Source organism: Gymnoscopelus braueri (genome assembly GCF_963280865.1).
Source record: "Gymnoscopelus braueri genome assembly, chromosome: 9".
NCBI classification, from domain to species: Eukaryota; Metazoa; Chordata; class Actinopteri; order Myctophiformes; family Myctophidae; genus Gymnoscopelus; species Gymnoscopelus braueri.
Genome location: NC_137610.1, coordinates 45,991,464 through 46,018,740, shown reverse-complemented (window position 1 = coordinate 46,018,740; position 27,277 = coordinate 45,991,464). Strand labels below are relative to the sequence as shown.

Genomic DNA, 27,277 nt, shown 5'->3' with positions numbered 1-27,277 from the left:
TGATTGGCCAATCACAGGTTTCTTCCATCATAAAGAGTGCTTCAATAAATGTATTTATTTTTTGTACATGATTGGTTGACTCCATTCAGTATTGTGATTAGCGAGCAAGACACCGCCCACTTCACACAGGGTGTGATTTTTTTTGTCTATTTGATTATCACCCTCTGCAACCCTTCCCCTTTTATGGAAATCAAAAGACCCCAATGGAAACAAGCCTCTCTGGGCTTTATTATGTTTTATCCTTTTGAATTTTGCGTGTGCATTCGTACTTTTATGCATTGTACATTCACAATCTTTTTTTAAATACAGTATATAAATACCCTGGAACCTGAACGAACTGTCTCACCTGACGATTTCCCAGGAGGCGACGTCGTCTTCTTCCCAGAATCCACAGTGGTGACGGAGCTGGACGACGGCGTGCTGGGGCACGACGACTTGTCCTCCGTCTTCTTCTTCTTGTCCTTCTTGTACCCGGAGAACACGGCCTTCCACAGCGACTTGTGCTTGGGCGGCGTCTCGTCCGTGCCCGAGAGCCGGGCGCTCTCGTTCTTGGCCTTCTTCTCCTTCTTGTTCTTGCGCGGCGAGAAGAGGGAGCTGCGCTTCTTGCTCTTGCCCCCGGAGGAGGCGTCGGACGAACAGACCGAGCTGTCCAGACTCTTGTTGCTGCTGAAGAAACGCTCGGGGAGGGTCTCCGCTTTCTTGGACTCCAGAGCTTTCACGGCAGAAGACCTGTAGATATAGTGTGTTATTGAGATATATATTTATATATAGATATATACAAATAATAAATACAAATGTAACCTAACAATTGGAAGGGAAAAAAAAGGGAAAAAAGGGGGTAAGAATAGAAAAATATAATAAGTTAATAAAAAATCACACCCTGTGTGAAGTGGGCGGTGTATTCCTAGCTAATCACAATACTGAATGGAGTCAACCAATCATGTACAAAAGATAAATACATTTATTGAAACACTCTTTATGATGGACGAAACCATAACTCGAAAAAAACAAAGGTTTGGTTTTTTTCGAGTTATGGTTGCTTATATAGGGCTATGCACATGTGTCATGTGACACTGGCCAATCACAGTCCTGAATAGACTGTGATTGGCCAATCACAGCGCAGGATAATTCTACAAATTTCCTGGGCCCAGATCTCAGCGCAGGAAAATGTACATTTTTCCAAATCTCACTTATAGGGGCGGTTTCACCGCCCAAAAATAGTAATGATAATTCTATATAGTGATGGTCGCATTGCGACGCGTTGTGAGCTTGTAGATCTGCTATTTTCAAATAGCCTATGTATAAAATAAGGCTAAAGTGGTCAATGTGTGTTTCATAATATAATAATTGATATCTGAAAAGTAATTAGTAACTAAAGTTTTCAAATATTTGTAGTGGAGTAAAAGTACAATATTAGTGGAATAGAAGTAAAAGCATTGGAAATTGGAAATTTGAGTAAATGTACTTAAAGTAGTTACTTTAGTTTACACCATTGCCGAAATAAAAATAAACTAACCTCTTCGGAGAGCCCATCGACTTCTTGCTCTTCGCCGAGCCATCGGGGGTGGGGGTCAAGTTCCACGCCACTTTGGGCGAGGAGGCGCCCTTGGCCACGTCGGATTCTTTCATTTTGTTCAGCTGCTTGGCCATGGCGTCTTTCAGGGCCTGGCTTTTGACGGACTTCTCCCGGGCTCTCATGCGCTCCCCTGCGATCTCCTTGGCCTCCGGGGAGAACTGGGTCATCCTCGGGGGCGGAGAGGTGGGGCTGGCGGGGATGTTGGGCTTGCCGTTCTCCATGGCCAGGGCCAGGTGAAGGGGAGGTCTGTCCTTGCTCGGCGTGCTTGTTCTGGGCGGGGTGCGGAACTGGTCCGCCCTGGTCTCTGGCGTCCGCGAGTTAGGGCTGTTAACCATCATGACATTTTAGTTATCACGCAGATCATTGTGATTATTGTGAACATATATAAATACAAAATAATATAAATAAGAATTTTCTGTTCATGCTTTGTAAACAAAAAAACGCACAGGGCAGATATGTCAAATAACTTAAATATACAAAGCCTATTACTGAAATATACACATTTTCACAGCTAGAACAATTGCTGATCTAACCCACTTTGAGGTTTGTTTCAAATGTAAAGTGCAACACAAATAACATTTATTATTATTACATTTTTTCTTTAACATTTTTATCCCATGATTTTGCAACCCCATTTTTTCACCCAGTGCCAATTGTCTAGGTTAATCCTGGGCGCTACACTCCATCTGCCAGCCTAGGGAGAGCCCAGAGCCCAGCTCGTGCCTCCTTCAATGAATGAGAGCTAACTAGCCTTCTTATCACCTGACAGGGGGGAGGTTCCCTGGTTAGCTCCCCGGTTGGACATATCGCGTGGAAGGAACACGTTATTCCAACCAGTTCCTTTCCCCTCCGTCAGGCGCCCCCGGCTGACCAGGGGGAGGCAGTATAGAGACCAGGATTACTGCATGTTTTTTGTGAGGGTAACTACCCTAGGGAACACGGGGAGAACATGCAAACTCCACACAGAAAGGCCCTTTCGCCAAACCCCACCTAGGGTATGGGCGCTGATGACGCGGAGGAGAGAACACGCCCCCCAGCAGGAATTGAACCCAGGACCTTCTAGCTGTGAGGCGACAGCGCTACCGACCGCGCCACCGCGCACCCGTGTGTAATAATTATCGACAGGCCTTACCGCTCGTCGTAGGTGTCTTCCACGTCGTCGGCGAACGGGATCTCCGCCACCGTCTCCACGAACGACTTCCTCGCCTCCTCCCGCCGGGGCTTCCTCTTCTCCCTCATGACGACGACAGCCGGAGGTGTAGTTGGTGGAGGTGATCCCGGATCCGCGCGCGTCTTCGGCGAGGTCGGCGTCGCCGCCCGCGTCTTCGGCGAGGCCGGCGTCACCGCCCGGGGAGCCGGCTTGGGCGCAGCAGCAGGGCTCATCATCACGGGACTCAGCTGGGTCCTGGGCGCGGGGACGGGCGTCTTGACCTTCGCAGGCGCCGCTGCTGCCGCCGCCGCCACCGGCAGCGCCTTGGCGACGGGGGGCGAAGCGGGCGAGGGGCTTTTGTCCATCCCGTTGCTCCAGGACACCTGGTGCCTCGGCGGCCGGAGCACGGCCGGAGACTGGTTGGCGGGCACGGGCGGCGGGGGACTGGAGGGCGGGGTGAGCATGGTGGAGTCGGAGGTGTCGTTGTAGACGTCGCTGTTGTTGTTGACCGTCTTCCGGCTCGTGGACGACGACGTGCCGTTGTTGAGCCCCAGACCCGAGCTGCTGCTCCTCAGCTCCCTCCGGTTCCGATCGGTGCCGTTGGTTTTGGGCTTAGCCGCCGCCGACAGGACGGCGACGGGAGTGATCACCTGACCCTCCAGAGTGATGTTGAGCCTGCGGATGACCGATATATAAAATGATTACGTTACAAAACATACATGAACCCACTTTAGCCCTATTTTATTACCTAGGCTATTTGAAAATAGCCAATCTAATTGCGACGCGTTGTGAGCTTGTAGATCTGCTATTTTCAACCATTTTAGTACTTTTTCTTTTGGTACTTTAAGTACATTTTGATACCAATACTTTTGTACTTTTACTCAAGTAACATTTTTTATTCTGGACTTTTACTTGAAACAGAGTACTTCTACATTGCAGTATTGATACTTTTACTTAAAGGAGTAGTTCACCCAAAAAAAAATTTCTATCAATTACACACCTTGAATTCATGGATTTTTGTAGTTTTTGTCGCATTCCTAAGCCAATAATTTGATTACCGTCTCCGGTAGGAGACACAAAGGAGACTCTTTGTGTCTCCTACCGGAAATACACACGGTCATCAAATTATTGGCTCAGGAATGCGACAAAAAAATAATAATCTCCATGAATTCCAAGGCTTCATGGGGTGTGTAATTGATAGAAAATAAGTAATTTTTTTGGGTGAACTACTCCTTTAAGTACAAAACATTTGAGTGCTTTTTCCACCACTGCATCTTTACCTGCGGATGACCGAGCGTCCGGTGAAGGGAGGCTTCAGCTCCTCCCCCAGGTCTTTGGGGGAGGGCTTAGGGGAGGAGTCCGGGGTAGTACTGTTAGCTCTACTGTTGTTCTCCAGGATCTTACTGCCGCGGTCCAGAGGCGTCAGACCCAGGCTCTTCCGGATCTCGGCGCTCTTCTGCCAAAACTCTTCGATAATGTCGGACTTCTTAGACGGAGTGTCTTCACTGCAGGACGAATCCAAATCCAGGGACTTTGAAGACTCGAACGGGGGGGCGTTACCTGCATAGACAGTAAAAAAAGGATGGACAAAGTTACGCCCATAGACTCCGTAAATGAAGCCTATTTTTCAGCAATTTCAAATCCGCCATCTTTCTATATATCGCGTCATAATCCTATGCACTGAGAAATGAATGCTATTGGTTGGGACCAGAACGGGGGTGGGGGATGAATGCTATTGGTTGTGTAGCTTGTCAATCAAATCATCACAAGGTAGCCACACCCCTCCTAGAGCATACCCTACTTTATCAATTCTAAAATAAATGGGACCATAATTTACCAAAACGCATATCATGGTGATTAAAAGAAGACTTTAAACTAGCGACTGGGAGCATATAGTATTTATGACAATGTTTATTAAAGGTAGGGTAAGTGATATTTTTGGGTTAAAACAAAAAGTATTTTTTTTAAAGGTTAAAGCACTATATTCTGATAGTAATCATTGCTATAGAGTGTTTGTTCAGTAACAGGAGTCTCCCCGTCTCTCCAGCTCTTTAATAAACAGAAAATACATTTTCTGGTAGGTGTCAAAATCTCAGCCAATCAGGAGAAAGTACCCATTTTTAAGCTTCATTTTTATAGTATTCGAGTTCTAATTTTGCCTGCTCATTTCTTAGTGTCATCACTTCCAATTTAACTTGTTTAATCTATATCCTGATTGAGTTCTCTGTCCTGATTGGATAAAATTGGAAATTAAACTGAAACTGAAACGAAAATGCATTTTCTGTTTTATAAAGAGCTGGAGAGACATGGAGACTCCTTATATGGACAGGACACTCTATAGTAACGAGCACTATCAGAACATAGACCCATTTTGCAATTATTTGAATAATTGCAAATCACTTACCCTACCTTTAAGGTAATAAAATCAAGTCTAAAGTTCGGCAAAAACCCATCCACTTGAATGGAGAGTGACGCCAGCAGGGGGTAAAACAGAGAAACTACAGGCCATTCATATGAACCGTCACTTCCTAAATAGACTCAATTTACAACTCAGAAGCTGGCCCCTTGGTTTACCTGTCGATTTGGCCTTGGGGGTGGAGGTGCAGGCGGGGGCGGGCTGAGTCCTGACGGGCGTGTTGTCCGCGCCGAGGGGCTCCGAGGAAGGCTCTTGGCAGGGCAAGGGTTGCGCGCAGATGGGGGCGAGGGGGTTGCCCGTGAGCGGGCACACGGAGCGCTGAGGGTAGACGGGAGATATGGGGGCGTAGGTCTCCGGCAGGCGGAGAGGCTGGGAGCGGATCGGGGACTCGGCGACGACCGGCGGCGCTCGGACCGGGGAGCCGACGGGGGAGGTCTTGGAGGGCGACTTGGGAGGGGTGCAGGCGCCGTTCTCCTCCGGAGGAACGGGAGAGACTAGGACCGGCGAGAGGATAGTGGGAGGAGGAGGAGGAGCAGGGGAGGGACTCTGTTGTGGAGTATTGGCGTTTGGAGACGGATCATCCAGATTCGTCTCCAAGAGAGAGCGGATGTCCTCCGCTACGAAAGGTTTGGAGTCCGGGGCAAGAGCTTTCACCAGGCCAGGAGAAGACGACGTTTGAGTCACCTGGAAGATAAGACGGCATGCATCAAAATGAATACGACTCCAAAGAAAATAAAATCAAAGATAAAACCTGCTGCTGAATAAAGTGGGACGCCATCAGGGTTGCCAGATCTGCTTATTATAAATTATTATCAATATTTTATTTGAAAATAGCCGATCTACAAGCTCACAACGCGTCGCATCGCGACGCGTTGTGAGCTTGTAGATCTGCTATTTTCAAATAGCTGATGTATATGTTAAAGTGCTCATGTGGCCCCATAGTCGCTTCTTTTGGGCTGGTTTTCCTAGACCTGGTTGCTTGTTTCTCTCACAGAATCTGGCAACACTGGATGCCATCTTACCGGTGTCTCAGGCCGGGCAGACGGTTTGACTGGGGAGAGGAGAACGTCATCTTCCTTCTGCAAAGAGCCGGCGGCTGTTGGTACTGAAGAGAACGAGAAAAGTATTGAACGAGACTTTCGCTCAATGTAAACTACATGCATTTACAACACACAGCTTAAGCTGAAGCTTGTTTTGGAAATGTGTCTGGATTTTTGTGTCTCTTCTTACTAAGAAGAGAAGCCATTCCCAGACTTTTGGAGTGCTCGTCTTCAGGGAGTGCTTCGATGCGTTCCGACGGGTGCAACCGAGCTTCAGCTTCTGCATCTGAAGGAATGTCATCTGGAATTAACAGGAACGGTGTTGTTATTATTGTGCAGATGTTGTGCAATACAGCATATTATATTACAGTTGCCGACAATGCTTTGTCAGATGCGGGCGCAGCCACTTTACTTTGATTCTCTTTGCTGGCATCTATTCACAGACTGCCACAGTGTATGCATAGTGTAATGTAGAGATGCCTGTTCTTCTTTTTTTTCTTTCCTCTTCTATTTGTTTTGTTTCCCACCACTATGGACGTTAATTATGTATAATATATTGCTGTTGCAATGTCCGAGGGGCCAAACAAAGTAAATACTGACTCTTATGCACCTATACGCGTCAAAACAAAATAAATAAGCTTGAATCTTAAGGGCCATTCACAGCATGCACGATAACTATAACAATCATTTTGTGAGCGTCCACACTGATGAACGATACTGTTCTAAAAACAGTTAACACCAAACACGCGCTGCGCAGTCCTGAACTAGAGCCCATATAGAGTGAGGCAAAGAGACAAGAGAGAGATCTGCCTCTGTGGTGATGAAAGACGCAGGCAATAGGATACATGGATAATCTTGACTCTGATTATTAATTACAGGGAGATTAGGAGGTTACCTTAGGTAATGCCGGCTTTGCTGTAGCCTACCAGCTAGCTTTTGCTATTCATATTAAATCATCTCTGTTAATGATAACAAATCTACCAGTGGATTCAGGGGGCGGGTGAGACCATCTGCATCGCAGATGTCCTTCTGATGAATTTAGATTAGCTGTCAAGTGTTTCTATCATCCATAAAATCGCTATGAAAGTGATCCCAACAATACCGTTCACCACCGTCATTGTTGTTAAGAGTTGTGGTGTGGACCCTGCCATCCACTTGAGATAGAACATATTTAGTTTAGCTTTTTATCCCTTTTTCTATCCAATTTTGTCATTATGCTAAACTGATTCCTCCCCACGCACATTTCTGTGTATTGCCACCGCTGTTGTATCCTACTTGCTCTCCTGCCAGTGAGGAGTCCCCACCAGGAGGATGTAGAGCCGTTGTCCAACTCCTCCCGCCCAACACTCCCCCTCGCTGACAGGTGCTGCCCACAGCCCGTAGCAGTGCCGTGACACAAAACGATATTTATAGTTACAGTATCATGCTTGGTGTGTGGACACGCCCTTTACGTTTATTATTCTGCGGCAAATAATATTTTCCACATCATGTTGGTCTGCATGCTCCAGGTAAATTAGCTCAGTGGTTCTCAAAGTGGGATCACGGGGGCCCCAGGGGGGTCCGCAGCAAAAAATGCGTCACAATCATTTTAACCCCTTTATCCACATTTACATATTCGTCAGCTATTTAAAAATAGCAGATGTACAATCTGTTATTTTTGAACATGTTTGAAAAAATCTTGAAAGTGTTTGCTTTTTAACACAAATCTTCTCTTCTGGGGGTCCCTGGCACAAACTATTTTCAGATGGGGGTCCGCTCGCGGCCAAACACATATCAATTTGGGGGTCCTCGACTTTAAAACAGTTTGAGAACTACTGGTCTAAGTTAACTGATGCGGTTGTTCCTGGAGTGATCTTTGCTCGACCTACCCTGATCCATCTCTGTACCAGGCTCCACATCCGGACCGTCTGCCTCTGCCTCCAGGTGGTTCTCCTCACAGGGGTCTGGTCACACACACAGGAACAGCAACAACACGTCAATAAAAAAAACACAGCAAAATAAAAGCATTCTTAGCCAATTAATCCTTATCTAGCCTTATCTGAACCCATTTGTGTTTTCTGCTTCCAATGAGGAGAGGACAGAGGAGGCAAGACTAAACTAAAGCAAAAACATCTTTCATCTCTTGATGAAAAATGCATCATCACTTTGAAATGTGAAGCACAAATATATATACTCAATGATGAAAAGACATGAAAAGTTGTTTAAACATTTTTTTCCGACTAATTCATCTCATTTCCCCGAAGAAAGCTCAAAGGAAAAACCTCTAGCAAAGAGAAATTAATTTGGCATAAAAATGCAGTCGTAAAAAAGTATTTTCTGTCAAAAGATATGAACAATAGAATGAGTATCTAACAGCATTAGTGGTGGTTAGACACATGCACTTATAGCCATCACAGTAGCGGCGAACGGGTGACATTTGCGTCAGGAGACGGCACAGTCAAGAAGTTAAAGACCTTTACCAGACAGACAAGCATTTATCCCTCCTCTCTGTGAGAAACAGACTAGTAAAAAACCTTTCAAACGTGAAAAAAGTATCCATGCAATCACTGTCATGATTTATTATTTAACTACTACACATAATTCATTACGCAGCTGTCCATTGTCAAGGTTTTTTTTTTTCAAACCACAAACCCTGCTGCAATGCTCAAGGGTTGAAACATAGGGATTTGATTTGATTTGATTTATTTCTTGACCTTAATGTCGAGCTTTTAAACCACTTTCAGACTGGCGTCAAGCACACGTCGTGGGCTTGTAGATCGGCTATTTTTGCTAATCGTCATACGACAAAGTATTATTGGCTTAAACATTGACAAACACCTTGAAAGATCTACTGGCTGGCACGGTCAAGTATCAAACCTTAAAGGTAGGGCAAGTGATTTTCTTTGGTTAAAATAAGTGTTAAATAGCTCTATATTCTGATAGTACTCATTGCTATAGAGTGTTTGTTCAGTAAAAGGAGTCTCCTTGTCTCTCCAGCTCTTTATAAAACAGAAAATGCATTTTCGTTTCAGTTTCAGTTTAATTTCCAATTTTATCCAATGAGGATAGAGAACTCAATCAGGATATAGATTAAACAAGTGAAATTGGAAGTGATGACACTAAGAAATGAGCAGGCAGAATTGGAACTGGAACACTATAAAAATGAAGCTTAAAAATGGGTGCTTTCTCCTGATTGGCTGAGATTTTGACACCTACCGGAAAGTGTATTTTCTGTTTATTAAAGAGCTGGAGAGACATGGAGACTCCTGTTACTTAACAAACACTCTATAGCAATGATTACTATCAGAATATAGTGCTTTAACCTTCTAACAAAATATTTTTTGTTTTAACCAAAACATTTCACTTACCCTACCTTTAACTATGAAAAACCCCAAAGCTGCAGTATATTCACTGACCAGTCAAATACGCCACACTACAAAGCTGGCTCAGAACTGCTGAGTGCACTGTAATTAAAATAAAAATGTAATGTTTAGTATACACAAACTTAACGGGTTGAGTTGTTATTGTAATAAATCACTCTGATTAGCGAGATAACCAACTATAAGGGAAACTCCTGCTACAACTCAGCAAGGTACATTAGGGGGAAAGGTTTGAGTTAGGGCTGGTGCAATTATCCAAAAATATATCTGGGGGGGAAAAAATGACATTTAGAACCAATAACAGACAATCTTGCTCATGTAGGTTAATAGAATGATCGAGAAGCAGATGTTTTAATATATATATGTATATATATATCAACATGACAAAGGTCTGATAGTTTTGCATAATCGACTAAATGGATTAGTCGATCGTTTAATCAGACCAGTAACCACTTAAGCCCATGTATTATAGTTTGTTGTACAATGGTGGCGTGCAAAGATAATAACCGTTCATTAATCATGATTGAGGCAAAAGTTAGAAATAACTGTGATATTGATTTGAAGTCATATCACCCAGCTCTAGTTTGAGTCAAGGAAAAGGTGAAATGCAGATGTAGATCTGCGCCCCCCTGTGGCGCGGCGGTGTTACAGCGTGGCATGCTTGTGTGAGTCTACTCTTCTCGCGTGTTTTTTTTTTTTTTTTTTGGTCTGCATGCTCCAGGGAAAAAGGCCAGCGGATAGAACAAAAAGAGATAATAACGGCTCTGAGATGGTGAATCTCACGGTGGCATTTTTAAAAGTCTGTGCTACCTCCAGAGGACATGGACTTCTCCAACCAGACCCTCACGGCATCGTGTCGGGCGGTGGCTTTACGTTCGATCGAAACCAGGAAGATACACGGGGTACGATTGTGGGGAGAGAATCGGCGAGGGAATGAAAACAAAGTCAAGACAAAAGGAATTAATTAAGACACAAAACGTAGCATAACGACACAAAAGAGGAACAAAGCTGAACACCACAAAAAAATAAACACAATTAACAAAGAGAGTTAACGATGCACTGGGAGAGAGAGCGACTGGCGGGGTTTCCTGTTCGGCACCCCAGGGGCCAGCAGCAGCAACACTGAACTGACAAAACTTAAAAAATGCAAGAAGACAAAATTAGACATTCCGGGGGAAAAGAAGCCACATAACAACAAAAAAAAGGAAGCCAACATAACAAAACGTTCACACACAAAAATAATTACACATGATTATGACATAAAACAGATGATTATGACATAACACAGGTGGGTTAGTGGAGGGGCAGGCTGGTCCTTCTGTGTTCAAACAAACATGGCAAAACAGCTGCAGCCAGTCTTATCTTTAAACCCATTCGGTCCACAACACTGGGGGACCCAGCCCAGCGACACCTTCCTTTCCCCAGGGCCGGGCTCTTCTCACTGGGGTTACCTGTGGAGGAGGGCTGTGTGGTGAGCTGCTGGGAGAAGGAGGCCTCCTTCTTGGCGGCCATCCCGTCACACTCCGGTGTGACTGCTGTGATCACCAGCGCCGGGGGGAGGGTCTGGGGGTCCACGGGCTGCAGGACTTGTTGGATCCGAAGGCTCCTGGCTATGCCCGGGGGTTGGGGTGGTGTTATGATTTGATTGGACAAGACGTGGCGGGGGCGTTGATAATAATGTTATGTTTGGGTGGGTGTGGCAAGGTTGTACAGGAGAGCGAGAGCGAGAGAGAGACATAGACAGAGACAGAGAGAGACAGAGAGAGACAGAGAGAGACAGAGACAGAGAGACACAGAGAGACAGAGACAGAGAGGGACAGAGACAGAGATGAAGACAGTGGCATGGGGATGGGGAGGGACATGAGGACAGGGTGAGAATAAAAGACAGAAAGGCAGAGAGACAATTAGAACATGACAGAGATGAAACATCATCATTGGAGAGCTGCTGGAGGCTGCATGCACTACAACTGCAAACAAAAAGTCAAATCATTAAAACCAAAATAAACCACCAAGCCACATATTCGCCATCGGTCTGTTAACTCCGTACCTCAAAATAAAACTACAGTACACAGCAAAAAACACCTGCCAATAATAATAACACTGCATTCAACAGATTAGTAGTTAAGAGCAAGGTATTGGACAAAATGTAAGTGTTAAATCAGCAGGGTATTAAAATATAATTAAAATATATAACTCTTGAAAGGCAAAACACACACAAAAAAACACACACAAAACACAAGATTGTTTTTCCCCCGAATGAAATATAAAAGCCCTTAAATAAAGAAATACAAATTGCCCAAAACAAACTCTTGGGGGAGGAAGGCCTAAAGGACTAGAAAACCAGGCATTATTAATAATGAGACGTTCCCACAGCATCATGTTACTGCAAACGCATCCACAGGCAGATCAGAGCTGCTACCTTTAAATGTACCCACGGTCTCTTCGTCATGTGTGAGGTGTTTCTCCAGCCAAAGGCCTGACTGGAGCTCCCTGTCCCAAGGGCAGTACTCCCCCTCTGCCAGAGGAGGGAGACAAAGCCCCAATAATAACCCGCACGCACGCACACACACAGACAGACGACACAAGCAAGACATGGAGGGAGGGCAGAGGAAGAGAGAGGTTTTGGTGAGGCGGAGGGGAAAAGGGAGAAGATGACCAGTACAATGTGTGAAAACAACAGATGAACACACAGATGAAACAGATTTTGAGATGTAGCGGTTCTAGCTGATACATCTAATGACATCATGGCGAGAATGAAAACACAGCAGCACCACTGATCTAGAATGAACACTGGATGGATAACATAAGAGAATTCCCAATAGGCTCTCTGTGCAACATGTAAAGGTAGACGTCCTCCTCTGGCTCTGAGTCTGAGGCGTCTGTATCTCGGGCACCATTTTGGAGAAGGCAAGCTTCCTGACTACTGGCCAATCACAGCACGTCTTTTCAAGATATTGTCATGCAACTAGATTCTGACGCGCTGTGATTGTAGTCCCGGGTTTCCAAAAGGCGGCATATCCACTTCCTGTTTCGGTTCAGTTTCTCGTAGCTTCATTTGATTGGCTTGATAGTAGATTATGAACCAGAAACACATCCTGATATGACACCTTCATACTGCATGTTAACCATAACAAGCCACAGATAATATGCCACCTTCTGGAAAGCCGGCCGGGACTACAGACAGCCATGTTGATATTCTCTAAAGGTGTTCAGAATGCTTATTGTGCAGAATGTGCACATAAAAAAAATAAAGGTTGATCGCAGGGCTAGAAGAAACGGATTTAAAGTGTACAGAGCTTGTTTTGATAATGTTCATAATCAATATTATTTATAGATGAGAGGAATACCAATAAGCCCTCACAGTGGCTTCATTATGTCATCATCAATCCAGAGGTTATTATTGATCAGCGAAACACACAAATGAGGAGATGAGGAGAACCCCAGCCTGCTTATTTATTTATTCATTCATTCATTCATTCATTCATCGGTACTAATCTCTGTGCATAAACTGCAGTCCCAGTGGTTTCCAGAAGGTGGCACACATAGCTTTGTTTGAATTACCTTGGCAGTAGATTCGAACCGGAAACAAATGGCAGCTTCTCCATGTTTGCGATTCAAATCTACCGCTGAGTCAATCAAACAAAAGCTCATGAGAGACACTGAACCGAAACAGGTATCTGCCTGGGGGAACATTTAACCCATTCAATCCGGGAACGCATCTGTGTCATTTTAAGATTTCTTTGGCTATTCAAAAATAGCAGATATACAAGCTCATGGGTCTGCTATAAAATTTGTTTTATCGTGAAAATGTGTGCAAATCAAATCTTTGCTTCTGGGGATTCTACAAATCTTCTAAATCCTAACAGTCTTCTGAAAAAACGTATGTTGCTATATCAGTAGCCTCGATCTCCAGGCTTTTATTGTTTAGTGTTGCTAAAAAATAAAAGCCTGGCCCAGCGCGTCGGTGTACTCGGTATAAGGAAGTGTTTCACTTCCCAACCAACCAGAGTGCAGTGGGCGTCGCTCGTAATGTTGTGTTAACGGGGCGGGGGTTGACAGACAGATCGGTGAACCAATGGGATCAGCCGCAGTCTCTCGCCGGCTCTTTACACCCGCCCCTCTATACACGAAATCAGGAGCGTTGGGGCAGTCTACTATATCAGTGGTGCTTAAAACCTTTTTCATGTCAAGGACCACCCAAAATTATATGTATTTGGCCGCGGACCCCCATCTCAAACTATTATTCCAGGGACCCCCCCAAAAGCAAAGATTTGAGTAAAAAAAAATCTTCACGATTTTCCACAAAATAGCAGATCTACAAGCTCGTAGTATGTCTGCTATTTTTGAATAGCCAAAGTCTAAGATAATGGTTAAAGTGGTGTCGTTTATGTACTAATGACGGGAAAAAAATATTTACCATCGCTTGACACGTCGTCCTCCTCTTCCTCCTCTTCCTCCTCCACCTCCTCTTCATCCACGTCCCCGTCTCTGCTGACCGTGTCGGCCCGAGCCTCCTCCTCGCCGCGGTCACCCTTCAGCTCCACCGCCGCCTCCTTCCAGGGGAGGTCGGCCAGCTCCGACGCGCTCAGGGGTGGCTCCACCTCCTCCTCCTCCTCCTCCTCTTCCTCCTGGTCCTGCTCGTCATCACCCAGCTCGTATCCCTGCTCCTCGTCCTCCTCCTCCATGTCGGAATCGGAGCTACAGTGGAGGGGGGGGGGGGTAACATTTTTAGGAAGATGAATAATAAAGAGAGATAAATAAAAGTATTGCTTTTCACCCCCAATAAAATATTATGATTATGGCCCGGACTGCGGGCGTAGCGGTTCGGGCACCTAGGCTCCAAAGTAGCCTGACAGCGCGTCACGGGTTCGAGTCCCAATCCCAAACGGCCTTTGCTGCATGTCACTCCCCATCTCTATCCCCAATTCCTGTCAGCCTACTATCCTATTAATAAAGGCATAAAAAAGACCAAAATAATAAAATAAAAGAATAAAAAAAATATGATTGTGACAATCATTTTAAAGGGTCTACACCATGAATTTCATTTTTTGTTTTGTTTTTTAGTATTTTTTGGGCTCCCCAGTGTCTCTTGTACCCCAAAAAATATATTTTTTTAACATTCAGTCATTCATTCTCATTTCAGAGATTTTCAGAATGGGCGTGTCTGAACAGGCCATTTCAGAATGTGCAATGCAAGTGATGTCACTTGCGTTTCCAATGTTAAATGAAAAGTGCCCGAATCGCTCCGAAACTTTTTCTACCCCCCCTAAGTGGGGGTCTACGAACAAATACTTCGGGCTCGGATTTTGGCTCCGCCCCCCGGAAGTGGGTGAAACAGGCACCTCAAACACTTGGTGGAATTGTTCAAAAATGTTCAAAGTGTTTTTTTTCCGATTTTGTATATATTTTTTTATTAACAGACAGAATTGCTCAGTAGCCCCCCCCTGCCCAAGAGGACGTTTTGGTATTGCAGCTGAAAGTGCTGTATAAGCCAGAGACAATTGACTTGGGATGAGTATATCTGAGTGATGATTTAGGCTCAAACCTTTTCAAAAAGGTTTGAGGGACATACACCATATGATATTAAATATCAAATATTTTTTTTGAATTCATGGTGTAGATCCTTTAACAATGTTGTCCAGGAAGTCAAAACTCCATAATTATTGGTCTGTTCACTTGTGTAAGCTGGCGACAGCTATTATCCATCAATACTTTTTTGTTTTTTGCAGCCATTGAGTTACGGTGTTGCGGACTAGTCTAGTGATGCTTTAAGCATCACAGTGTTTGTCTTACCTGGAGCCCAGCAGGTCGGGGTCTTGTCCGGCCTTGTCCAGCACGCTGCTGAGGTTGTGCTCCGCCAGCGTCTCCTCGGGGACCTCCTCCAGCTCCTCCTCCTTCTGCAGGGAGAGGCGGTAGTTCTCCAGCTCGATGCGCTCCGGCGTGCCGCGCAGACGCTTGGGCAGGCTGGGCTCCTGCAGCCCGTTGACCTCAGGGACTTCGGGGAGACGTAACAAAGCCAAGATCGGGGCCGTGGTGGAGAAATAATGGACACCAGGATGGAGGTTTGTGGAGAAGTGAGGGGGTGGTGGGCGATGGAGGGCCCGTAGAGGGAGGAGGTAGCAGGAGGTCCCAGTGTGGAGGGAAGAGAATATAAAGTAGTGACAAAGTTAGAAAAGAAATACACCAGAGAATACAACTGGAATCACAGGGCTCCGCAGTGCACGAGCCATGCAAAGGAATATTTTGCTATTTTTATGCTTTAACCCATTCAATCCGGAAACGCATCCGTGTCATTTTAAGATTTCTTTGGCTATTCAAAAATAGCAGATGTACAAGCTCATAGCACGGCACCGAGCGCTATTTTGATGTGATTTTTTTTTGCAAATCTTTGAATATATATATTTTTTTAAAGCGAACATTTTTAACTAAAATCTTTGCTTCTGGGGGTTCTAAATACTATGTTTTTTTGAAAACACGTATGTTGCTATAATATCAGTGGTTCTATATATATATTTATATATATATATTCAAAGATTTGCAAAATAAATCACGATTTTTCAAAAATAGCAGATCTACAAGCTATAACTATATATATATGTACTGTATATATATTCAAAGATTTGTACAAATGTTCATGATTTTTCAAAAATAGCAGATCTACAAGGTCATAGATCACTCGGTGCTGCGCTATGAGCTTGTATATCTGCTATTTTTGAATAGCCAAAGAAATCTAAAAATGACACAGATGCGTTCCCGGTCTTAATGGATTAATTCAGATAGGGACAGTGGTAGAGACTAGAGAGACAGGAATCCAAGGGGCAGAAAGAGAGAGAAGAGACATGCGAGAAAAAAAGACAAGAGGCCGCTTTCAAACCCGTATATGGTGGACTGTGTGCACGAACTAACTGACCGAGCCACCAGGCACCCAAAAAATACCTGGCATGCTGAAGTGAACATAAGCAGCATCAAATCAAGTCACACCGCATGATCGTTGTCGTCTATCAGTGAATGATGAGCAGCGCCTCAAACTCTTTCAACTGATATCATGATTCCAAAAAAAGTGATTTGCTTTCTGAAGCACAAAGTTGACAAAAGCACACCAATTACGATCTAATAAAGTAATTTATTATTGCATTAGAGCATAATTCAACAGCAAATAAAAAAAAATCTTTCAAATAGGATAAGACATTTAAAGTCTAGAATCGTGACATTTTTATTAACATTGACAAGGTTTGGTGGTGCCTTGCCTTTTTCCCCAATCCTAAGAAGCAAACTTTAAAACTAGCAATTTTTGTCCCCTTAAAATGATGTTCTTAATACTTTTAGAGAGGGGGAATGGGTCAGACAATTTACAGCTAGAACACAAATTCTGCCCATGTTTTCACGTTGCCTCTCTGCAATATACGCAGAGCTGGACTTCCACCTCCATGTAAGACTAAAATGACAGAGAGCTGGAAGCGATGACCCCATGCAACCCCCCCCCCCCACCCACCCGCCCCCACCAAAGCCAAACGCATGAGTATTAGCCAGCGAATGTGTGAGATTTGATGCTGTGGCTTATGTCATCTTATGTAGAATGAGAATGTGTTCCACTAACTGCTGCAGCAAACCACAGCAAAAAAGCGAGACCGTAGCCAAGTCCAAAATATTTATTTGCCCCTTGGGTACGGGTCAGAACTATTATGATTGCCGCGGGGTAAGTGCATCTGAAATGGATGGACCCCAATATTTCCGGACTGTGCTACCCTCTACACAGCAGCACTGTAAACGATGCGAGATGACTGCAAACAGTGTTGCCAGATCTGCTTATAATAATTTCCCCCCAAGATTTTATTTGAAAATCAGCTATTTGAAAATAGCCGATCTACAAGCTCACAACGCGTCGCGATGCGACGCGTTGTGAGCTTGTAGATCTGCTATTTTCAAATAGCTGATGCATATGTTTAAAGTGCTCCCACAGTCACTTCTTTTGGGCTTGTTTTCCTAGACCCGGTTGCTTGTTTCTCACAGAATCTGGCAACAATGACTGCAAATGTGAAAAGCCTGTAGTCTAGCCTGCTTTTAATCTATACTGCTGTCTTGACACACACACTTTAAACGCTACAAATTTGTGCAGTTAAGACGTTCCTAGCAATGATGCGTAGGCCTCAGGCTCTCACTAAATCAATGCAGTTTTCAAAAAAACTACTCTTATCCTTACATCTATTTGCTGGTATACTGCGGCAGCTGGCATGGCTGCATGCCTAAAACTCTACTACAACATTACTGACACTCACTATGAACCTTAGTCTAGCTGCCTATTCAATGAATCTAAACTTAAAGGGCGACTTCACCCATTTTCAACCTACCTTCATATAATAGGTCCTCAATAATGCTCATGATAACATGGTACATTTTTTGTCTACTCCGTCTGTGTCTCAGAGGAGGGCTGTGGACAGTTCGGAAACCCGCCTACCAGTGACATCATCGATTGGGAATCCAAATGATGATGTCACTAGTAGAGAAACAGGCCAAGTACAATTCTTACAAAATATATATATGAATATGGGTGAAGTCGTCCTTTAATAGATTTCTATTACTACCATTATTACCCATATTCAAGTTTAATACGCAACAATAATGCGGTGGCAGTAGTTAGCATTGAGCAAACACAGGTTAGCGTTAGCGGCGGTGTGACTAGCGGGCGGCGGGGGGGGGGGGGGGTGAGGGTGGGAGGTTGAGGGATGCAAGCAGAGGAGGAGGAGGAGTCAACGTCACAAGAGGACCAATCACGGGTGCTAATTCGAGCACTAACGCTGGCGCTCAGCTTTAAGCTGCTCTGATAGGAGGGATGAAAGGTAAAGCTTACAGAGGCATCAGTCACAAGCAGGTCATCATTACAGGTTTAGTAAACAGCTGACAGAAGGGTTACAATCAGAAGAATAAAGCTGGTTCCTTTTGTTAAATTACAGGCAGTTAAAAAAAAAAAAAAACAGCCAATTTGGTTGCTTCACCGGGTGGGTACACAAATGACCTCAGTTTACATCGGTATGTATTTTTTAAATTTCTTATATTTTTGGAAAACGTTTTTTGGAAAACTTTTTGCACCAGGAAAGCTGGCGCAGTGCCGACATTAAAATCAGTTTAAAGGGGCAAGAAACCCATGATTATGCTGATGATGTTATAGTTTGTTGCTGCGATTGCCTTACTAGGGTTTCATGGCCCTTTACGTCATACGTAGCTGCAAGATAGATCTACAAGTATTATTGCAGCAGCAGAAGCAGAGTAGCCAAACTCCAAATATTTTTGCCTGGGGGTAAGAAAGATTTAAAGGGATAGTTCACCCCCAAAATCACTTTTTCTATCGATTAGTCACCCCGTGGAGACTTCAAATATCCATGAATTCAAGTCTCCATGGGGTGACTAATCGATAGAAAATTTAAAAAAAATTGGGTGAACTATCCCTTTAAGATCCACCATTCAAGTTCTGCAACTGTGCTGCCAGAAAGCTGCAGAACTGCTCGAAGCCAATCACGTGAGCCTTGTGTTCCCCTCCAACCAGAATGCTGCATCTTCAATATAATACTGTAACACATTGGATTTACAAAGAATCAACACAGAGAGCTGCTGCGTACTCATAAAAGGGTCCGTTTTCCACAGACAGCATTTAATGAGCGGAGGAGGAGCGCTTTGGATATCATGCAGAGCTTATTGATGCCCACAATGTTCAAACCTATTAAAAATGATCCCTGGCTAATAAGTCTTGTATGCCTTAATACATTAGAATTGCCCTCTTTAACTCAAATTAAAAATGAAAAACACCTTAAATATCTTATTTATTCTAGAAATAGTTCATGTTTTACTCAAGTAGGACAGTGCCCATCACAAGTTGATGTCATTTGTCCATGTGTGTTCCAGTCCTATGGAATTTATGGAATGCATGTGCAAATAAAAAACAACTTAACACTTCCTAAGGTTGATATGAGCATCAAATCAATATTTTAAATATGTTTTATTTGCACATGCATTCCATACATTGAAGGGCTGGACCACACATGGACAAATTACATCATCAACTTGCGACGGGGCATTGTCCGTTTTAAATTTTTAATTTGAGTTATAGAGGGATATTAATAATGCATTAAGGCATACTTGGCTTATTAGCCATAGATCCTTTTAAACCGTTGCTGTGCTCAAACGTCGTGTCATCAGACACTGGGATCAAAGGGGACATTGATGAGGGCGGCTCCTCCTCTCCAAAAGTTTAACTATTTCAGCTTGAAGCGCAATGAGCGCAATGACCGCCAAAAAGCTCCTAAGGAGGGGGGAGAGAGAGAGAGAGAGAGAGAGAGAGGGACGTCATGCTAGAAGAGGTTGAGCAGGACATTGACGGTGACGCAGCAGAAGAGATAGATGCAGTAGGTACACACGAAGGGAGCGTTTAGGGGATAGTCTGCCATCTGGCGGCAGGTCCAGGAGAGCGTGCGGCGGAGGGGACGCAGCGTGGGGAGTCCCACGCGGCGGGGTATAGCCGCCACCGCCGCCGCGGCAAGAGAGGAAAGCGGGGAGCTACCTGAGGGCCGGCGCTCGGCGGCGGAGGGGGCCCCGGCGGACGCCGTCGTCGTCGTCCCCGCCCTTCCGGGGGCGTCCACCGTCACTGATGATGCCGGCTGGGCTGCCTGGTTCACCTGCAAGTGCCGAACACATGACCAACATTAACTGCTGTTAACAAACACCCTATGGTTATAGGACTCTTAACTGTTTGACTGCCAAGGATGAGTAAACTCGTCAGTTGGCACTTGGTCCACAGTGCCAAACACAGTGCCAAACACAGTGCCAAACACAGTGCCAAACACGAGTTTGGCGAGTTTGGGGTTTCCTCTCGCTAACTCGCTACCCCTCTTTGCTACCCTATGAATGATGCTTTCACTGCCAAATGACGACAGACCCGGAATTGACGTAATTAAAAAATAATAAAAGCTTGTTTACTTCCTGTGGGAAAATGGCTTTCTCTCCGTTCCTCTTGCTTTACGGCAAAAACAAGGCACATTCAACTGGCCACAGCTACGCAACGGATTACCGCGAGCAGATAAAAGACATGTTCGAGACCCCTGTGCGTGTAATGAGGCGATCGCTGTGAGGACATGCGATCACAGAAAATATTCCATGATTTTTCAAAGGTAGGTAAAAAAACACTAGTTTTCGCTGGCAGTGACGTGACACTATTACACTATTATTCTGGCTGTTAAAGAGTTAAGCATCTGACGTTGAAGATAAATCCCAACATTTTGTTATTCTCCAAAAACTGAACCACTTAAATCCTATATAGTTCATTGACCAGCAAGGTTCCCCAGAGGTATATCCTTGGGCCCCCTCCTTTATTCCCTCTACACCAAATCTCTTCACAGACAATAGTTTAATCAACAAGCTCACAACGCATTGCGCTTGTAGAGCTGCTATTTTTGCGTGACATAGAATGGCCAAAAAAGTTAAAATACGGAGACAGTATATTGTTGCTGTCCAGCAGAGACCAGCTAACTCCATTTTTCCGCTTTTGCATTTTTTTCCATAAATCAGGGCCATTGAACACCCTTTACGTCTGTGTGTTGATAACAAAAATATTGAACCAATGAAGTATTAAAAAGTGCTTCTGACAAAAGCAGCTAACTCCATTGGATCCTCAAACTTTCTGCTAAACCAGCTAAGTCCACCAAAGGGGGGTGGAGTTAGGCTGGTTTAGCTGAATCCAGGCTCCACCCATTTTGACCTCCAACCTCATTGTGAGCTTGGAGGTCCATTCAGCTGTTCTTCTCAATGATGAACAAAACCTCCTAACTCCACTTTTTTTTAGTTTTTGTCATTTCCTGAAAAATGAACATTTTGGAGTTAGCTGGTTGCTGCCGGACAGCAGAGATTATGCAACGTGGCCCTCTGGAGTGAGTGTGGAAATATAGCGGCCCTCTACATCACCAAAGTTACCCACCCCTGATCTATAAGCTCAGTGAGCTTGTTTTCAGTACAAAATCAGGCTAATTCAGGCTTGATGATACCTTAGCGCTGTTGACTGGAGCTGGCCTCTTCCTCTGTGCCTGGTTGGATGAACGGTAACAGTAGTGGGGTTTACAGTAAAACTTCCCTAAAGAGAAAAAAGGGGGAAAAAGAGACAAGTCAGTGTGCTGACAAAGTGAATGCAAACAGTCAAAGTATGTACAGTAAACAGCCTGCTGTTATCACCTCACCGTCCAATTTGCATAGGATATGCGTTGTGTAAATGCGCGCAGTGGTGTGAAGTAACTAAGTACATTTACTCAAGTACTGTACTTTAGTACATTTTTTTGGTATTTTTACTTTACTGGATTAAGTGGATTTGTATTTCCAATTGTCAGTACTTTTACTTCTACTCCACTACATCTCAGAGGCAAATATTGTACTTTTACTCCACTACAATTATTTGAAAACTTCAGTTACTACATTAGTTGCAGATATAAATGATTACATTATAAAACATACATTAACCACTTTAGCCCTATTTTATGCATAGGCTATTTGAAAATAGCCGATTTACAAGCTCACAACGCGTCGCATCGACGCGTTGTGAGCTTGTAGATCTGCTATTTTCAAACATTTTAGTACTTTTGGTACTTTAAGTACATTTTGATACCAATACTTTTGTACTTTTACTCAAGTAATTTTTTTATACCGGACTCGTAACAGAGTACTTCTACATTGCAGTATTGATACTTTTACTTTAAGTAAAACATTTGAGTACTTTTTCCACCACTGCAAGTCAGTTTGCTGACAAAGCGAATGCAAACAGTCAAAGTATGTGTACAGTACACAGCCTGCTATTATCACCTCCACGATCCAATTTGCATAGGATACAGCATGTGTTGTGTAAAATAAACGCAGTGAGTTTATTGTTCCCCTTGCTCCCTGCCTGAGTCACTAGGCCTCCATGGGCACTCCGCAACGGAGCCAAGCTCTGCCCCAGTGGGCTTTTAGACCCACGTTCTTCTGGGTCTATGAGAAACAGACAACTCTGTCCCTGTGAACAATCTGCTGCCTTGTCTACCAGGACAATGGACACTTCCCAGAGAGGCGCGGAGAAAAAAATAATAAGATTCAATCACGAGACTTCAACTGGACTCCCGGAGACAGCTTGCCAAGGCATAATGATGATGCCACATCAGATAATCTTATGCCTTGTACCGTATAACAGTTCTGCATACTTAAGACATTGTTTTAACACAATCATGAGTGCCTGTACTATTGTGACAAGCATCACAGACGCACAAAATCTTCATAAGAAATGAATGAATCTAAAGAAAATGTAATGCTCAATGCAGCCCACTGGAATAGCAGATGTATGCATTATTAGAACGCCACAATAGTCTACATTGTAAATATTACCACACTTTATCCTCGTCTAATAATTATTTACAAAGCTTTTAGAGCGACAATCCTTTAACCCATTAAGACCTGAGGCTGATTCTACAAATGTCTTCTAAACCATTAACAGTTTTCCTTCATGTCAAGGACCCCCAAAATTATATGTATGTGGCCGCGGACCACCATCTGAAAATATTTTGTTCCAGGGACCCCCAGAAGCAAAGATTTTATTTGAAAATGTTCAATTTAAAAATATATATATATTGAAAGATTTGCACAAAATTTCACAAAAAAAAAAAAAAAGCAGATCTACAAGTTCATAGCGTGTTGTGACACGCTATGAACTTGTAGATGAGAATAAATCTAAAATGGCACATATGCTTTCCCGGCCTTAATGGGTTAAGGCTTAAAAAGGAAACATTTGTTGAGAGTAGCTTAAAGTTTAAGCTACAGTACTCTCAACAAATGGATGGGTGGATTAGTACGTTAATTTGGCGATCAATTCTGCTCCGTACCGTCCTCCACGTCGAAGGCGTAGGAAGACAGCCGTAGTGTCGTGTTACAGTAGTCACACTTGAAGCAGCTTCGGTGGAAGAACTTTCCCTCGGCGCTCAGCCGCTCCATGACGTAAACGCGCTTCCGGCAGAAGAAACAGACGTCGCTGCCGCCGATGTTGACGGGGAACTCCTTCCTCAGAGAGCCCTGTGGAGGGGAAACATTCACAGTCAGAACGACAAACGTACAGTATACGCCGCGGTACTACGCGTCACTTGCCGACATGCTCGCAATCCTCAAGCTTGCTGACGGCAAGTGACATTGTACGATGGCTATAACTTAGTCTTAAGAGAGTGGTTCTCAACCAGTGGTTCGGGGACCACCAGTGGTCCTTAGGGGGGTACCAGGGGGGTCCCCAGCAAAATTAGTTAACACAACCGTTTTAACCACTTAGCGTTGGCTATTAAAAAATAGCAGATATACAAGCTCATAGTGCGGCACCGAGCGCCGCGCAATGAGCTTGTAGATCTGCTATTTTTGAAAAATCTTGAAAATGTGTGCAAATCTATGAATATATATCTTTTTAAAGGGATTTTTTTTTTACTCAAATCTTTGCTTCTGGGGGTCCCTGGCACATAACATTTTCAGATGGGGATCCGCGGCCAAATATATATCAATTTAGGGGTCCTTGGCATGAAAAAGGTTGAAAACCACTGCTTTAAGAGACAAGGACAGGAGAGAAAGAGGAAAAAGAGATGCAAAGGAAATAAGAGGGGCAGAAGGTAACTTCCATCTGCAGCTACGGCATCAGGAAATGGATCTCATTTATTCTATTTTGCTCAGAGCAGACAAACCTGAGAAAAACGCTGTACCAATAAATCATACATAGAGATTCAAGATTGCTTTATTTGTCATTTGTTTTCCATCTGCAAGCAGCGTTAGGAAAAAAAACGAAATTAGAAGACTATAATGGTTGAATGAGGTCACATACATTCTCTGACACAATGTATCTTCATGCAATGAACTAAATGAGTTAGTCCTTGTGGGAAGACACAATTCTCTACAACTACAGGGAGATGTTATTATTATTATTAGGCAACTTATGGGGGAAGGAAGCTCACCGCCACTTACTGAGTGACTATGCACTGCTGCGACAAAACAAAGTCTCTCTAACTAGAATCACGCCACGATTTGCAACCACATGCCGTTCTACTGAAGCGCAGAACACAACCAGCCTTGGCTCTCTTACCAATTCCTTTTTGTCAAGCAGGGGCTTGGGTTCTTCCTGAGCCTGAAGCTGATTGGCTATCTGCTCAGCCAACGAGCTAACTCCGCCTGTGTACATCTTTACATAGCGCTATACCATCGGCATGTAGAGATACCAGACAGGAGGTTGATGGACAGAGAACAAAGACATTTGGACAGAGAAAGGAAGTACAATGAGTCATTTAAAAAATGTACAGGTGGTTGAAGAGACATTAACCCATTCAATGCGAGAACGCATCTGTCATTTTAGATTTATTTGGCTATTAAAAAATAAAATAGCAGATATACAAGCTCATAGCGCGGCACCGAGTGCCGCGCTATGAGCTTGTAGATCTGCTATTTTTGAAAAATTGTGAACATTTGTGAACATTTTGGAATATATATATTTTTAAGCGAACATTTGTCAAATATTTAGTTCCAGGGACCCCCAGAAGCAAAGATTTGAGTTACAAATGTCAGCTTAAAAAAATCTAAATTCAAATATTTGCGAAAATGATGATTTTTTCAAAAATAGCAGATCTACAAGCTCATAGCCTGCCGCACTATGAGCTTGTATATCTGCTATTTTTGAATAGCCAAAGAAATCTAAAATGACAGAGATGCATTCCTGGATTGAATGGGTTAAAATAAATGAAAGAAATTCATCAGGACTGAAAAACTGGGAAATGTCACTAATGAGATAGAGGAGGACAGAGGACAGACATGGTGGGTGGTTGTGGTACGCTAGTTAGCTAGCTAGCTAGGCACTCACGTGGTACAGTATGGTGAATACATGAGAGGAAACTAAACTAAACTTTTTTTTTTTAATTGTTTGAATGTTTGGTTGCTCAAGCGTGCAAATACTCTGTCAGAAGAGCTCCTACCAACCGGGTGGCTGTTGACAGCATTAGAAATGTTTGCAAACCAAATCGTTGGCTCATTACACATAACTCCAAAGCTCACGAAATTACTCTTCGGAAAGAAAATCCACATCCGCTCAGTGCGTTTAGTAGGCTACACAAAAAAAACTGTGAAGGCTAGAGGGATTTAGGACATTAAAGAGGATCACAACAAGCCTGGGATATGTCATTGCTTTCACCGAGAGACAACAGCTGTGTATCCCTTACTACGCACATGCTGTGCACACTCATGCGCTGCATTCATGCACACACAGTGATATGTCACACATTTACACATGCACGCACAGTGACGCTAATATTCCTAACATGACCTGCTGCTGGTCTATTAAAACAGAGACACAAAATTATTCACATTCATTCATACTCCAAATGAACCAGTGTGGGTGTGCAGCACATGAGACCTACATGAGCCAAGAAGATTAGATATTTCGATCTTGTGATCTATTTTTGATAAAAACCTAACATGTATTCTATTCAGAGAATCTTTGCAAGAAAATCCACTTTGCACAGATGCAGGTGCGTTGGGACAGTGACAAATGACACAATCATGAAGAAAAATTCAGGGGAAAAAAATCCTGTACACTGCTCTTGCTAATCAGCAGCATCAGTTTTATTCAAGCATTGACATTACGTTGTCACCGAAACGTCATGTCAATACTTGAATAAAATTGAGCAGCGCGCAAGAGCAGTGTACGGGATGTTTGTACATGCATTTTTCTTCCATGATTGTTTCATCCTATGTAGAGAGAATTGAGGTTACATAAACCACAAAGCTGCCATAAAAACTATTCACCGATGCGCGATTTACAAATGCTGTTTGTTTTAGTTTTTTTTCCCAGACGGACTACCGTTAAGAGGAAAAACAACTGCCACAAATTCTCTGGTTAAATTGCAACGCATATAACGCAAACAATAAGGAGCTACTGCTACTGCACTCTCCCACTGTTTCTTGCATGTTCGATCACGCCTGGATTCTTTGTCAGGAATAAAAAAATAAAATAAAAACACTCATTGCCGTTCCACGTGTTAAAGAGATGATTAACTCAGAGCATTTACATCACAGCAGGTTTAACCACACAACCCAAACCTCTACCAAAATGTAATTTTCCTTTAAGTGGTTAAAACAATCAAGATCGTCCAAAAAAAAACTATCCCTGTGGGAAATGTCCCGACGAGGGATAAACATGCAGGTCTGTGAGCCGTTAGTTAGACAACATTTTCCATGCCTTTGTGCAGAAAACGTCTACCTGTCTGAAAGTGTCGGGGGAGGAGAGAGGGGACTCGGGGGGGCTCTGTGCGCGGGGGGGCAGGTGCCACTGCTCCATAAGGAAGCGTGAGGGTTTTTTCTTAGGCTCCAGGGGAAACAAGATCAGAGAAGGTTAGAGTCAGAGTCATTACTGTGGAAAACGGATCATTGGCAGCAGATAAGAAGGTTGGTTGGTGGTTTGGTGGTGGTGGTGGTAGCAACTAAGTACTAAAGTGCCAAATGAATGATGTAATATTACTAGTATTTTGTTGCTGACGGGTGGAAACCGTGTACGTCCAATACCGTTCCCTTTTTTATTATTATTTTAAAACCATTTAAAAATAGCGCAAACAGACGATCTACAAGCAGTGTTAATTTTGTTGACTAAGACTAAGAGACTAAGATTTCGATATTTAGTCGACTAAGACTAAACAATTTCAGATGACTAAAATAGGACTAAAA

General features: G+C 43.7%; 1 protein-coding gene across 1 annotated transcript in view; it reads right to left on the bottom strand.

Moving 5' to 3' along the window:
• Nucleotides 1-27,277, bottom strand: part of mical3a (microtubule associated monooxygenase, calponin and LIM domain containing 3a) — a 116,202-nt gene that overhangs the window by 19,907 nt on the left and 69,018 nt on the right. The window contains exons 25-42 of the mRNA XM_080438744.1: nt 26,817-26,921; nt 24,654-24,761; nt 23,425-23,611; nt 21,571-21,656; nt 20,094-20,208; nt 15,335-15,536; nt 13,959-14,239; nt 11,961-12,056; nt 10,993-11,151; nt 10,352-10,408; nt 8,051-8,125; nt 6,373-6,483; nt 6,165-6,247; nt 5,301-5,826; nt 4,007-4,286; nt 2,709-3,401; nt 1,517-1,900; nt 347-729 (exon numbers count right to left, since the gene is read on the bottom strand). Of these exons, the coding sequence (XP_080294870.1) occupies nt 347-729; nt 1,517-1,900; nt 2,709-3,401; nt 4,007-4,286; nt 5,301-5,826; nt 6,165-6,247; nt 6,373-6,483; nt 8,051-8,125; nt 10,352-10,408; nt 10,993-11,151; nt 11,961-12,056; nt 13,959-14,239; nt 15,335-15,536; nt 20,094-20,208; nt 21,571-21,656; nt 23,425-23,611; nt 24,654-24,761; nt 26,817-26,921 (3,931 nt within the window). The remainder of the gene's footprint in view (nt 1-346; nt 730-1,516; nt 1,901-2,708; nt 3,402-4,006; nt 4,287-5,300; nt 5,827-6,164; nt 6,248-6,372; nt 6,484-8,050; nt 8,126-10,351; nt 10,409-10,992; nt 11,152-11,960; nt 12,057-13,958; nt 14,240-15,334; nt 15,537-20,093; nt 20,209-21,570; nt 21,657-23,424; nt 23,612-24,653; nt 24,762-26,816; nt 26,922-27,277) is intronic.